General features: G+C 38.8%; 1 protein-coding gene across 4 annotated transcripts in view; it reads left to right on the top strand.

The window, feature by feature from the left end:
* Positions 1 to 1,172: 1,172 nt before the first annotated feature.
* LOC149084294 (dehydrogenase/reductase SDR family member 7-like) overlaps positions 1,173 to 14,661 on the top strand; it is a 164,980-nt gene continuing 151,491 nt past the window's right edge. For all 4 annotated transcript variants that reach the window (XM_089234661.1, XM_089234662.1, XM_089234663.1 and 1 more), the window contains exon 1: positions 1,173 to 1,516. In XM_089234661.1, coding sequence (XP_089090787.1) covers positions 1,402 to 1,516 — 115 coding nt within the window. In that variant the 5' untranslated portion in view covers positions 1,173 to 1,401. The remainder of the gene's footprint in view (positions 1,517 to 14,661) is intronic.

Below are 14,661 nucleotides of genomic sequence, written 5' to 3'. Positions count from 1 at the left end.
CTCCGAGGTGAGAAGGCGAGGAAAAAAATTTTAAATTACCAAAGAAAGAAAAATTTAAAGAAAATTATTTCTATCCTTTCGAGGATGGGCGCCAAATCCGAGGTGGAAGAGCTAAAAAAAAAATTAATATTGATCAAAAGGGAGAAAAATTGGGGAAAATGATTTCTATCAGCTCGAAAAGGGTAACAAATACGAGGTGAACAGCAGGGCCGTATTCACAGCAATCTGGGACCCCCACCCCAATCCAGGGACGCAATTAGAACTTTTTGAGCCGAGTCAAGCTCGCATTTCTGCGCCCCCGTGTAATGTAGAAGGAGCAGTTAAAAGGGTGCACCCGCCTCCCTCACTAGTCCAGCACCCGGGCACCAGACCCACCTACTCCCCCCCCCTTCCGCCTAGTTGCGGCCCGGCTCTATCGGGCTAAAAATTCCGCAAAACTTTTGCAAATTTTATTATCTCATTCTCACGAGGCCTCTACATCTGAGATCCTCCGGGGATCGCCTCATAAGACTGCACTGGTTAACAATTAAAATAACAATAATAATAAGGAAAATAATTCCGTCCCTTCTCCAACAGGTGCACCCAGCCCGAGGTGGAAGAGCAAAAAAAAGAAAAACGTAAAAAAATAAAAATATATATAATAATATAAAGATATATATATAATAATATAAAAATATTTATGTAAAAATAAATATAACAAGCAAAAGGGGAGGGGAGAGAAAGAGTGGCCAACACGTTCTTGCTTCTTAGAGGGGAAGGTGTGGGACATGGGAAGAAACCAGTTCTAACAATTACAGAATATCTTTTAACAAGACACAGCTCATTTGAATTTCCACGGTTCATTTGCAGCCAATAGGAGCAGGCAACACAAGCGAAAAAAAGAAGCGATTCACGGCTCATTTTCGACCAATTACAGGAGGCGTTTTAACAGGCAACGGTTCACTTTCATTTCTGCGGCTCACGGCTCTTCACGGTTCATTTGTAGCCAATAGGAGCAGGCAACACAGGCGAAAAAAGAAGCGATTCACGGGTCATTTCTGACCAATTACAAGAAGCGTTTCACCGGGAAACGGTTCACTTTCATTTCTGCGGCTCTCGGCTTGTCACGGTTCGTTTGTAGCCAATAGGAGTCGGCAATATGAGCCGTCAGCCGTCACGGTTCTTTTCACAGCGTTTTCAAAAGCCTGCTTGTTCTTGGTAGTTTCTTGTATGCGATGGAAGTGTAAGAGCCGCGGTTCTTTTTTTAAGAACCGTTTTCACTCACTCTTTGAAAAGAGCCGCTCTTCTGGACGGTTCATGAGCGGATAGCCCATCTCTAGCTCTACTGCACGTGCAGCGTGGACGTTTCTAATTTCTTGTGTAACAAGCTAAAGAAACGCATTTTCAATTTGCAAATAAACCATGTGGGCTATTGTCCTGAGCATTTTATTATTCATCATCTTCCTGCTGTGGTTCACGATTTTTGCCGACGCCGATTTGACGCTACTTTTTTACGAAAAGTTCGGTCCAAATCCTGGTAAGTTTTTTGCTGCAGTAGTTGTAATTTTTCCTTCATGTGGAGGATCCATCTATGGCCTTCCTTCCTGGTTATTATATGATGATTAGAGCCAGAAGTTCAGCCGAGATTCCATAAATGCATATGTCCAAAATTTTCCGTGCGTTAACTGTTTCGGTTGAACAATGCAACGAGAGTTCCTACCCTGGCGTTAAAAAAAAAAACTTTAATATACAGTCGGATACGTTTATGAGGAAAAATAGTGCACCTGTGCGATGGAGGAACTGGACTTGCGTTTGGAGGCTAAAGCCACACAGTCACTCAGTTTGCTCGTTCTTGTAGAAATTCTTAGTATATTTTGGTAGGTTAATTATGTAATAAATGTTTAATTATATCTTTGAATTGTAGAAGGAAGTGTTTGTCTTTAACTGCCACATTCCTTCTGCAACAGCACTGTGGATCACTCATCATTTCCTCCTCAAAACGTCATGGGTCTGCATCAGACTTCATAGCGAGGGCACTGTTCACGTCCTTGTACTTTCTCAGATGCAATGCCTGCTAGATGTCAAGGTCCTTGAGGTAGTCAATGAAGCTATGTACGGTCAGTCCATCCCTGATGTCCAGCGGGCAATTAATATATGCCACCTGTGAGGGCCTTTCGATGTCCATTGCCAGCTCCTGTAATGTTTCCCTGGTTCTCTGCTGCCTGGTCTTCAGTTGCAGTCGGACAGTCTCTCTCTCCGAACCTCGGCTTGAGTGCATTCGGCAGTGCTTCATAGCTGGATTGGTCCTCTTAGGCGAGCATCTGGAGCACTTTGGCACAAGGGCATAGCAAGGGGGAACTTGAGTTTCTGGTCCCCCCACCAAAATTGTGGCGGCAGATTTGTTCATCTCTTCAACGATGCCTAAAATCACAAATTAGCACTGTTGGAATAATGAAACCATAACCGTGGGAGAGAATTCACGTAGATTTCGCAGGTCCTATATTCGAGCATATGTTTTTGATCGTAGTCTGCTCATTCTAAATGGATGGAAGTATACTCGATGAAATCAACAAACACGTTCAAGACAGTTGAATGCCTACGGGACTCTTTCTCTCGATTTGGACTGCCTTTAGTGTTAGTGAGTGACAATGGTCCTCAGTTCACATCGCACGAGTTTGAAATATTCATGAGGAATAACGGAATAAAGCACAAAACGTGTGCTCCCTTCAAACCATCAAGCAACGGGCAGGCAGAGCGATACGTTCACACCTTAAAACAATCCCTTCGGGCGATGCAAAGATTTCCCGGAAACATCTATCAAAAAGTGAGCACGTTTCCGTTGAATTACAGAAAAGCGCCAAATGCGACTACCAAGCAAAGCCCAGGAATGTTATTCCTAAAAAGAGAAATCCGAACTAGGATAGACCTAGTCTTGCCAAATATCAAGAACAGGGTTCAAGAAAGAATCAGAAATGAGGTCACAGACTTCTATGACCGAACTTTCGAGCCAGGAGATCGTGTGGCTGTGTGAGATTACAGATTCGCCAATAACAAGTGGAAGTTCGGAACTGTTCACAACAAAGACGGAGTTCTACACTACACTGTAGATGTAAATGGAACTCTCTTCCGACGTCACATCGACCAGATGAGAGCAGCTGGCAATCAAGTTCAGCCAACCTTGGTGATACCCAGATTTCCAGGCAAACTTTCATCAACTCCTGTCGCTGCTGACTCCGAAGTACAGATTGCTCCAGAAGAACAGAAAACTCTGGCAGAGATCAGTAGCGATTTACCAACACCAGCTAATGCACCAGCGACGTCCAGTACTCCCGTTCCTTTGCAACGTTCCCAACGAACCAGGAAAGCTCCTGTCCGATTGGATCTTTAAATTAGCGGGGAGGAATGTGGTGTCCTTATAAGAAATGACTAAAAGAACTAAACTGATAAGAACATACAACGCCACCTAGTGTTGTGTAAGGGGAACTAGTGAGTTCCACCTCGGACATCAAGTAGACAAGATGTCTAAATGTTCTGCTCTTTCCGCTTTATAAATTCTTCCTATATATATGTATGTAATCTATCTAAGTCTAACGTAATAATAAATACTCATCAAAATAAATACCCATGTGTTATCCACTCGGCTAACAAAGTGTTAAAGAAAACACAACACATTTATCCGCAATCATTTATCAGGGGCATGACCTTCGTTGCCGAAATTCCTGTATAATCGTTATTGTATTCCATTAACAGCCGCACGGGAAACACGTTTTTTCGTCCCCAGCTTTGTAATTTGAATTTTTTAAATCGTTTCTTCCGATTAAACATCTTCAGAAAGAAAATATAAAACTTTAAGCTATATACAGCTAAATATAAAGCTTTTAAGAATTCATATACCCAAGGTTATCAATCACTGATAGCATCCACGAAAGGAAACACATATTTTATTAACAGTATGTAGATGTGATTTCTCTATTCTGCATGGAAAGACTGGCATAGAATTATATTCTTCTCAGGGGCAATGCAGAACGTGCCTTGGGGGGGAAAAGAATGAAACTTTTTCTTAATTTATTAAAAAAAAAAAATTTCGAAAAAAAAAATAAATTTTTTTTTGATCGAGTCTATGAGTGTCGAGGGAGGGGGTACCCCCCCCCCCTCTGGAGAATCTCCGGATTTCTCGATTCCAAAAGTTGGCACGTCTGCAGGTGCTCTATCTGAACAAAATCCTGGCAATTTATTTATTGGAACATTGTTAGATTTCCGAAAGTTCAGTGTCATTTGTGTAATGTTATCCGTACTGAACTTCTGAAAGCCTCCATCTTCTGAAATTTTCAGAAATTTTTTTATTCTTTTTTATTACGATTATGCCGATACTCTCATGAAAAAAACTTTCCTTTACCCAAAATTCGGAGAAGTATTTCACTCCTAATAAGATTTTTAGAAGTGAAAATGAATTTTAATGTACTATTGTAACAATTATTGTTATGGGGATGATGCCCCTCGTATCGAATGAAAAACATGAAAAGATTCTTTACATAAGCTGAAATGAATTTTTACTAGGAAACTGGGAACAGTCCTGCTTGAAAACGTTCGCAATCTTGAGACTCCTTTCCTAACAGCCATATGCCTCGCAAGTTCTGTTACTTTCTCGAATGGTCATATATTTGGATCATGCGTTAGAGAGGGGCAGCTGCACCGTACGGAAAATTTGAGGGGGTGGCAATTTTAGTGACAAAAATGTATAAAAGCACTTTGTTGTGATTCTGGGAATTGGAAAATCAAGCCGCAAAAATTAGCGCCCACTCCTGTCCGGGGCACCAGTTCCGCCTGCACCCCCCCCCCCCCCAGTTGCGGCCCCGGTCATCAATACGCATATTTTCAGTTCGCCCAAAGAAAACCTATGTTTGGATAAACATGGCTAATCGCCGACTGATATTATTTACTAGGACTGTAAAAGCAATAAAGAAAATTTGTAAAAAACAAAAAAATTACGGTATGTTTTTTTTTTGTGTAAAAAAACATAAGGGCATGTTGCAAAGGGACATTAACATGCACATGAACTGAGCCCGTGATAGTAGTATAATACTAAGTAGTATATTTCATTTTGTGCACAATTTTGCAAGTGTTTTATTTCTTTAGCGTATTACTAAGGTTTTTGATTGTTAGTTAAGAGGTTAGTACACTAACCTCTAGCAATACAATTTGACTTCCTTCTGGGACAGCTGCCTTTAGGATTTGGCACCAGACTGCACAGGCTTAATTATGCCCATTTTTGTGCATAAAATGGCCATGCAATGATAAAAAAAAACACCTAAATAAAGAATGTGCGGGGGAAAACACATTGTTACCGGGGGGGGGGTAGCGAAGGGCGGCAGGTTTGAGGAATGAGTGGCCGAGAAAATTAGTAGAATGTGAGAAGAGTGGCAAAATCATAAATCAGTTTCTGCCTAGTGAGTGAGTGACCTAGAGCAGGTCTTGTCAAATCAAAAAATAATTTAAGCATCAACCAAATTTCGTAGGAGCCAAGCATTTTTTATTTTAAATAATGGATTTATTTTAAAAATGCCTTTTTTTCAGCTTATCTAGAACTCGGCAACCCTTCTCCATGTTGGTAGACACACTGACATAATAACCAAAAACTTTGTTATCCTAACACTTCAATTTAGCAATCAAACATATAACATTTTAGGCACCAATGCCAAATTTCTATATTCGTCATATTGACCTGGCGCCTGAGAATTGTGAAACCCTGACTTAGAGCATGTGCAAGTACGTGGATGACCAAAAAAAGCGAGTGACCCCAGATCGGTGAGCGATCAAAAGCGTGACCTAGAACTGGTGCAAGCATGTGCATGACCAAAAAGTAACATAAAGAGCGACTAACCAGGTCAGTGAGCAATCAAAATCGTGGCATAGAGCGTATGCTATCATGTGAGTGACTAAAAGGGGGGAACATAGAGATTGTGTGAGCACGTGAATGGCAAAAACAGTATGCCAGCATGCGAGTGGCCCAAAGTGTGATTTACTGATTTACAGGCACAGGCGTTTTCACAGGAGTGGGAGTCCAAGACAGATATTTCCCAGGGTGACCACCCTGGGAAATATCACCAGTGAATTCTAGGAATAAGTGGTTAAGAATATTAGAATAGAATGAGAGAAGGGAGGCAAAACAGTAAATATGCCTCTGATTGTTGCCCGATTGTAGTAGTATCTGAGCATGAGACTTCCTAATTTTTTACGGATCTAGCGTTTTGATAAACATCTGCGTTTACTACCAACTGGGGTTAGGATTATTCATAAGAAGACAGTCAACGTCAGCAAAAAAGGCACGGCTGTAATTTGTTCAGGGGATTTATGTCCTTTCATTGTCAAGTTTGAAAAACTCATTTTCGCAAAAGTGACACTTCCACATAGTGATTTTACCTTCTTTTTCTTACGAAGCAGATAATACCTTATAAGTGGGCTGTTTCTATGGGAGTGTTCCAAATAAAGTACACTGGCACCGGATTAGTACGTGAATATATACAACAAAATTGATTATAAAGTTTTTGTATGGCTCCAAAATTGAGTTTTCTATCGCTTCTAGGTAGTGCATTCAGAAAATGGCCAGCCCCCTTTCTTCCCCACAGATACGATCGTATCCAAAGGTCAACGTTGGTTTTACTAATACATATTTTTCTTCAAAACTCACATTCCATTTTTATCCAAATGTGAATAGGTTGCCCTTTTTCCTTAGACTACTCTTGAGAATTTTAAGATATAACCATTTAACCATTTCTATGTTTAAGTTGTCAATTATTATTGATTTGAAGCATCACTTTCGATTTGGAAAATGCCTGAAGGAAGTCTTGTGTATGAAGAAATTTGTCGTATTTTGTTTGAGGATTCAGGTGATTCCGATTCTCCAATTGAAAGTTTCGACAGCGAGTATATAGTCACGAACAAGAGACCACAAGTACACGTATATCATAGCTATAAGGAGATAGGATAGTTGATAATATATCGTCATAAAGCAGAGGCGTAAGCAGGGAGGTGCATAGAGGGTCCGTATCCCCTCCTCCAAGTCAACTAAAAATTGGGAAAAAAATTATTTCAGTAAAAAAAATGCTATATATCGAAACTAAATACCTTTTATATGCTATGTTAACCAATAAGAAGGGGGATTCCCTCTGTTTACTTTTTATCACAAGCATAAGCATGGACAGAGATCATTGGTGTACGCGGAGGGGGGGATATTGAGGTTCTAATCCCTCCCCTCAAACCGAGATTATAGTGTTATTTTGCAGGAAAAAACATACCCCCCCCCCCCCAGAAGGAAAAAATTCTGCAGACGCCTATCACGGAGATACACTGAAAATGCAAGAGGGCCACAGTTGAGAGGAGGGAGGTTGAATTACGATTGAAGGGTTATCCGTATATTTGTAAATATCATGTCGCTTTTGTATGCATGGGTAAACATAATGCCTTTCCATATCACCCCCCCCCCCCCCAAAATCACAAGAAGAGTTGGAGGAAGTTCAATATCGCTGGAACTAGAGGCACAGTAGCAGAGTGAAATTTTTCAAGGAGATACACTGCGCGTAAAGGACTTTTTGCAACTTTGAAAGCGGAAAAATTAAGTTTATCCCCTCACCTCCAATACGTTGCGATCATGTTCCTAGTTCTATGCCAGTTATTCGTAATTTCTCTGACAAAACCAAAAATAAATTAGATTCCTCTTTTGTCGGCAGAATTTTGCCAATATTTTTACTTCTCTGTCTTTGTCAAAAGTCAGCATAGCACAGACACTCCACTCAAAAAAATGATACCAGGTTGGACCTAATTTCATGTTTTTACAAGCTTCATACTGTCGCCCTTCTTGTAATCAAAAATCAACGAATACACCCCCTCCCCCCTCGTGATGCTAACGTAAAATTGGAATGGAGCCTGAATTTTTTTGGTAAAGCTTATTTGTTTTCACATCGAGATACACGAAAGTTTATATCTGGGAGCACTTGTCCTTTCTAATTTTTGAAGTTGTCTTTTCAATTAAAAATTCATATTAATAGTTCACTTCTACAAAATAAAAAAATCGAGAAAAGGGGGAAAAAATTGGCGAGAATATCTTGAAGAGAAAGGGTGATATACTGCCGCTCACGAATAAATAACTAACTGGACCTTCAGCTGGACCAGTATACGCGTACAGGGATAAAATTAACTCATATGCATATTTACATTTCTTTCATGAAGAAAAAAGAGTTGGGTGCCTACTCTTTTACATAAAAGAAAAATGCTATATAAGGAAGGGTGATTTCAGTTTACAATTTGTCTCCACAGGGTATCTTTAAACGAAAAAACGAACAGCAACGCTGTGGCCGGCATGAATAAGAACTGAATGGAAGGAAGGACGGGGTATTAGGTGAGAGGTAAAAGTTTGGATGAGTCCATTTCAGAAAGCAAAAATAGGTTATTTTCATGAACCTCCCAGTATCCTTCAAGAATCAGTAAAGGGTTAAACGTAAACAATTCATGTTGTTTGTCTGTAGTTTTGCCTACAGTTTATTTTTTGTTTCTCGGAACCGTAGCTTTCGCTGTTTCATCTAATAAAACTACTCGAAATCCTACGTGACAATACTTTAACTAATAAACAATGACTTATATAATAATCAATCCAACATCTACGTACCGAGAGGCATACTTATTGAGGGAAAACAGACATTTTATTGCGAATTTTTTTTCCATTGAATCACTCAAAGCAAATGAAGTTATACTAAAAAATTATATAACTTTGCCATTTTATTTTCATTTCAAAATGATATAATTTTGAATAAAGAAATTGCGTATTTACCTGAGAGCTGAAATTCTGTAGTAATTTCACTTTTATAATAGAAACTATTTCACTTATTTCTTTGTAACAATTTTTATTTAAATATAAATAAATAAATTTCAATTTTTCCTATCCTGGTTAACAAGATAATACCGGAAAATAACTAGAACCATAGACTGTGCTGTTTTTACTCACATACTCACAATTTCCCGGGTTTGACTATTTTTTTAGTAGCGCGTGTAAGGGAGAACGGCAACTCGACTCGTTCAAGTCAACTCAACTCTCAAGTTGAGGCAACTCTGGTTCGATTTTAGTTTACCTGTGTGAGGAGGGCCTTATCTTGAAGAAAAACCCGATTTCCGATCTCTCCTGCGCATTTCATCGTGCGGAAAACCCATAACCTGATATTGTTTTAAGCTTAGACTGGAGTTGTCTTTATTCAACGTACCAGACAGATACACTACACACTACAACTAATACTGTGAAAATTAAACAAGCATGAACAATGTGGCGCCATCTGCTGAGGACTTCAGAAACTCAAAACATTTAACATTATTTACTTCAACAAAACCGCGAGACACCCAGGCTCTGTTGCAAGAAGCAACCTAAGCTCTTCGGTTTAACTAATAGGGGTTAGACTGAAAAACCCTTAATCATAATAAGATGCAAAATGATTTTGCCCTCCCCCCCCCCCCCCCCCAGAATTTTCTGTAATAAGCTACCACTGATATGATAATTACATAAATAACTGCCATATATTACTAGGTCTATTATGTTTATGTAGGCTACAGCATACATAACTTGCTTTTTTCATGCACCAGTATCATAAACCTGAAAAAAACACCAAAAATCCTGAAAAAGAATTGGGTTTTTGAAAAAAAAATACAGGTACAGATGCCAACCCATAGGTCAAAATTACTGCCAGGCACAGATCCAGAAAGATCTGTGTTAAAAATCATTTTAGTATGATTAAAGGTTGTATGGCAAAGCCGGTGACCGCAAAGAGGGGCGAGTTTTACATACCCTGTTTACGTTCGCAGCACTGTTAGAAATTTTAAATATCTTGCGGCATCTCAGTCGATCTTGAGGAGGCATTTTGACGCTTTCCCCCCACCGACAATAAAATGATCTTCACTCCTAGTTACAGCCCGTCCGTGGAGGCATCCAGTACCGTGTTTACCGGCGGGGGGGGGGCACTCAGCGGGCTATAAACAGAGCCATGGACTCCCACATACTGAAGAAGGGATCTTTGGTGGGCCCCGGAGCCAGACTTTTCACAGGTAATGGGTTCACTATAATGGATTCATAGCATGAAAAACTAAAAATGATGGTAACTGTCCTAGGCTCGAAACTAGGCTGAGGTAACCGGGATAATGCTCCAGGAACCTGAGCCAAATGGGTGGCCCCAACAAAAAAAAAATCTACACTCATTTTGCACATTTCTTAAAATCTTTGACAGTTTCTTATTCCCCCTTTTTTTTTTAGTATAACCCTTTCAAAGGAGGCCCCCCATGAAAAACTATGCACCGGGGCCCCGATAAGGTTCGCTACGGCCTTGGCCCCAGGCCTGGAACCCTGTTAATTCCATTTGTGGAGGGGGGGGCGTACAGAGTAAGAAAATTTTTGGGAGAAAGAAAGCAGGAAGAGAAACCAGTTTCCGAAATGCTTCCAAACATTTGAAATTTTTTTTTTTCTTCGCATGATAAAGGGGGCCGCACCTTCCGCAGCTGACAATGAGCATTTCAATAGGATTCAGTTTCGGCTGCTTCAATGCAGGTTTTCTGAATACAAGCACTATTTCCTAATAAGAAGGACGGGAGTGTATAGCGTGTCGCTTATGTGGGGAATATATCAACTGGAGGCATCCGTCCGTAATATGGGGACCCATGCTGATACCGAAAACTACATTCTTCTTGACGCCACCGGTCAAGGCTTTAAAAGCTTTTGTGCTTAACGGATGGCCATCAGTGAAACAGGGACGCTGTCATAGATGATCCTAATTGGACTATAAAGAAATTATGGCGGTGAAGAAATCTGCTATAGACGGGGTTTGTGATTCTGCAAAATAATAATAGCCTTGTTTGGAGCCACTTAAAGTAAATTCCTTGTTTTTCCCTTAAAAAAAACCCCCCACAAATGTTGAGATAGGCAGTTCAACAGTATTTTATGGTTTGTGTGGACCACATACAGTATATATAACCTTCTGTTAGTAAAACTTGCTGATTTACAAAAAAAAAACGAAAAGGTTCACTTTCTTCGTGATTCCGCAGTTTCCTGACAGAAAAAGTAAGCAATATATTAAATAGTTACACATTTTTGATAAATTCATGCATTTTAAATCCAGCATTTATAGCATGATAAATTCAGCATTTTCTTCAATGATAATTTATTCAGAATCTTCAAAAACGAACTAGATACAGTATTTTGCAGCCTACTTAATACTTATAATCAATAAAGCGTAGTAAAACAATTTTTTTTTCTGTTAGACATAGCAGTAAATTAATAAAACTTACCATATGTTTTATTTTTTTCAATCGTATTTAAAATTTATTTAAGATTATTTTCATCTTTTACTATTATTATTATATATTTGATTATTGTTGTTATTCTTCTCTTGTCCATCTCTGTAATTGGGCGATCCTTGCCTGTTGAGACATGAATAAATAAATAAATAAAAACTTAGACCCCATTTGGCTTGCGTACTTGGGACAGTAACAATATTTAAATCGAGTTTTTATTAAGAAATTCATGCAACTTAAAAAATTATTTTTCTAATTTAAAACCTGATATATGACTCAATATATGAGTAAAATAAATCTTTTAAGTGAAATGTAATTTGATTTTGAGGGAAATATACACTGTATCATAAAATATAAATAAATACAGGGCTTGACAAAAATCTGAAAAAAATTTAGGCACCAGCCAAATTCCATAGAAGCCAAGCATGTTTTTTTCACGAGAAAAGTATCTTAAATATTTTTCGACCTTTCTGGGAATTGATGACTCCTTTCCAGGGCCGCAACTAGATACTTTGTCACCTGGGGCAAGCTGGAATTTTGGCGCCCCTTGCATGTAGAAGAAGCAGTTGAAGGGTGAATTCGACTCCCATTCTGGTCCAGCATCCGGAACACCAGACCCGCCTGCTCTCTCTAGTTGCGGTTCTGCTCCTTTACATGTTGGAAGACAATTATGAAATCGGAAAATTTTGAGCCATCTCTAGATTCTGATTTAGCAATCACATATACAAAATTTTAGGCACCAATGCAGATTTTCCAGTCACCATAGTGACGTGGCGTCTGGGATTTGCCCAACCCTGGAATAACTAAAGATGTATATACTGCTCTGTATATATTTTTTGTATATAATCATTTTCATGACCCCGCACAGGGATTTCGGGATTCATGAGATCTGGGGGACCGAGGGGATTCTGGGATGACATACATTTACGGCATGACTTGATCTGAATAAATTGCCTATGGCGATAGACCGGAGTTGTGCTCCTTTCAATGAGAGAGAGAGAGAAATAGAATGAAAGTATATTTTTACTTGGACTATCAAATAAATGTTTGTTAATTAAATGTTTTTGGAAAATTGGCACCAACTCAAAAAATTTGGTGTTCCCCCCCCCCCCAATAGATTGGTTTTCTTGGGTACTCCCCTGCTCAGGGGCAGTCCCATTACAAGGGCGTAGCGAGGGGGGAGACTTTGGGGTCTGGCCCCAAGGGCATAGCGAGAGGGAAGACTTTGGGGTCTGGTCCCCCCCCCCCCCGAAATGTGAGAAAATGACTGAAAAAAGGGGAAAAGATGGCCAAATCTATTGTTCTATCACTTTGGACCCCCCCCCCCCCGAACGAAATTTCTGGCTACGCCCCTGTCCCATTCACTTTGGTAGCAATGCATGAAGTGAATGTTGTAATTAGAGCCCGAATTTTCCACTTAAAAATGGCAAAATGTGAACTAAAACAAAATGTGTGATACGACGCGTCGTATAAACGAGGTCCCATTATTTGATCCTGACCCCCCCCCCCCCCCCCAACATTTTCACTAAGTTTACGCCTATGATGTTTAATTTAACATCCTGTGTTTTATGGCAGGGGTGGCCAACAGCTGGCTCGTGAAGTAATTTTGTGCGGCTCGCGACAAGGTAAAAGTATAGTGAAAAAATTAAATTTGTGATCATTTGAACTATCGAATCCGACAGCAGATTTATTGATTAACAAACTACTTATAAACTTCTTATTTCTAGTGATGAAATTAATTTAATAACTAATTAATTCAATTAATAATGGAGAGCGGCTTATACAACAAAGTTGCACCACTGATGCTGACCACGATGCCATAATTGAAGATTCAAGAGACTCTCTGTCCCCATCTCTCTTCCAATCAATGAGCAGGAATACTGAAGTTTGTAGCCCACAATATAAAAGTTTGAAAGCAAGAAAAATTGAACATCATGGCTGAATTGCACAACTTTTAAAGAAATATGAGTGATATAGAATTTAAGTGTATGGACATTGAAGAAAATAACAGTTCTGTATTTTCTTAGAATGAAGGTGATTATATAAGAACAGCTTCCTTTATCAATCAACTTTGGTTTAATTTTTTATTTTAAACTCATTTCTGAAAATTTCTCTCTGGAAAATATTCTCACCTCACATTTCTAATCAACCAAATGATATTTCATACAGCTCAGCAAGCCCAGTGTCCACTTTGACCAGGTTTAAAATTTTTTACCAGAACACAGTTCAAACTCTGAGGGAGGGGCATGTGTGTTTTTTGAATTTCCTCATGGCATGGATGTTCTTTAAACATTAAGTCAGGAGTCTCTGGGACATATTGTGCATATAATTTTTGAGAAAATTACATTGTATTTGCATAGCCTATTTTGAATGTTTGAGGTATCTCTCTCAGTTAAACATTTTGGTGCACTCTGTTACAATGATGTCTACCCTCTGTTGCGGGAGTATTCTTGCAGTTCAGACAAAAAAAAAATTGAACACTTCAAACTAAGATGTCAACATATAAATTACCAACCTGTCTGGCAATGTCTGTCAGCAATGAAGTTTTGATTTTAAGTATTTGAATTTATCATGTAAAAAATGAAAATTTTTATGTGCGGTTTTCAAAAAATCATCAAAACAACTGAAGAAAAAGTTCTAAAAAAAGCAGTTTTTTGTATCTAAGAAATAAACTGATTTCATTATTTTATGAGATAAAGCAGCAGAAATAATATTTTTTTACAGCAATAATTGTTTTTGTAACTGAGTGGACAAAATCCATGACTTTAGGTCATAAAACCCAAAAATAAAATATTATTACAAAATAAAAGCGAGAAATTTTTATTCAATATTAAACCTCAACTCATTAGTTATAATTTGAGATTAATTTTATTGTGAAAATTCAACTTTGAATTTTTCATTTTAAAAATGTGAATGTAAATTTTTTTGCAGGTCCGTCATTTAAACTTTTTCCAGGGGGAGGGGGGCAAAGAACATGTACTCAGTGTGTGTGTATATATATATATATATACCATTTTTAGTGTATTTTCAAAAACCGAGGGGGGGGGGGCAACAGCCCCCTCCCCCAAATGACCCATATATCTGAAAACCCAGTGTAAACTTAGCTTTAGACACATCACTTGAGTGATGTATTGCAATCCTATCTCTCTTTTGTTTCTCTGTCTCATCAGCAGAGAATGGGAAGAACATAAAAAAAAAAATCTTGATTCGAACACCATTTCTTTTACCCTGTTTTAAAATTGTGATCAATTCCACTCTGGAAATTTTTGCAGTTGAAGTTAAAAGAGTTTTAAATTCCAGTCAGAGAGATGGACTGATATCTCAGACCTCCTCCCCTGCGATGGAGAAAAAGAAAATATA

The sequence above is a fragment of the Pholcus phalangioides genome, unplaced genomic scaffold (assembly GCF_987345545.1).
Source record: "Pholcus phalangioides strain wild (caught in Gottingen) unplaced genomic scaffold, Ppha-v1.0 ptg000008l_1, whole genome shotgun sequence".
Classification (NCBI taxonomy): Eukaryota; Metazoa; Arthropoda; class Arachnida; order Araneae; family Pholcidae; genus Pholcus; species Pholcus phalangioides.
The sequence above is the reverse complement of the archived record's forward strand: the minus strand, read 5'-3'. Positions and strand labels throughout refer to the sequence as shown.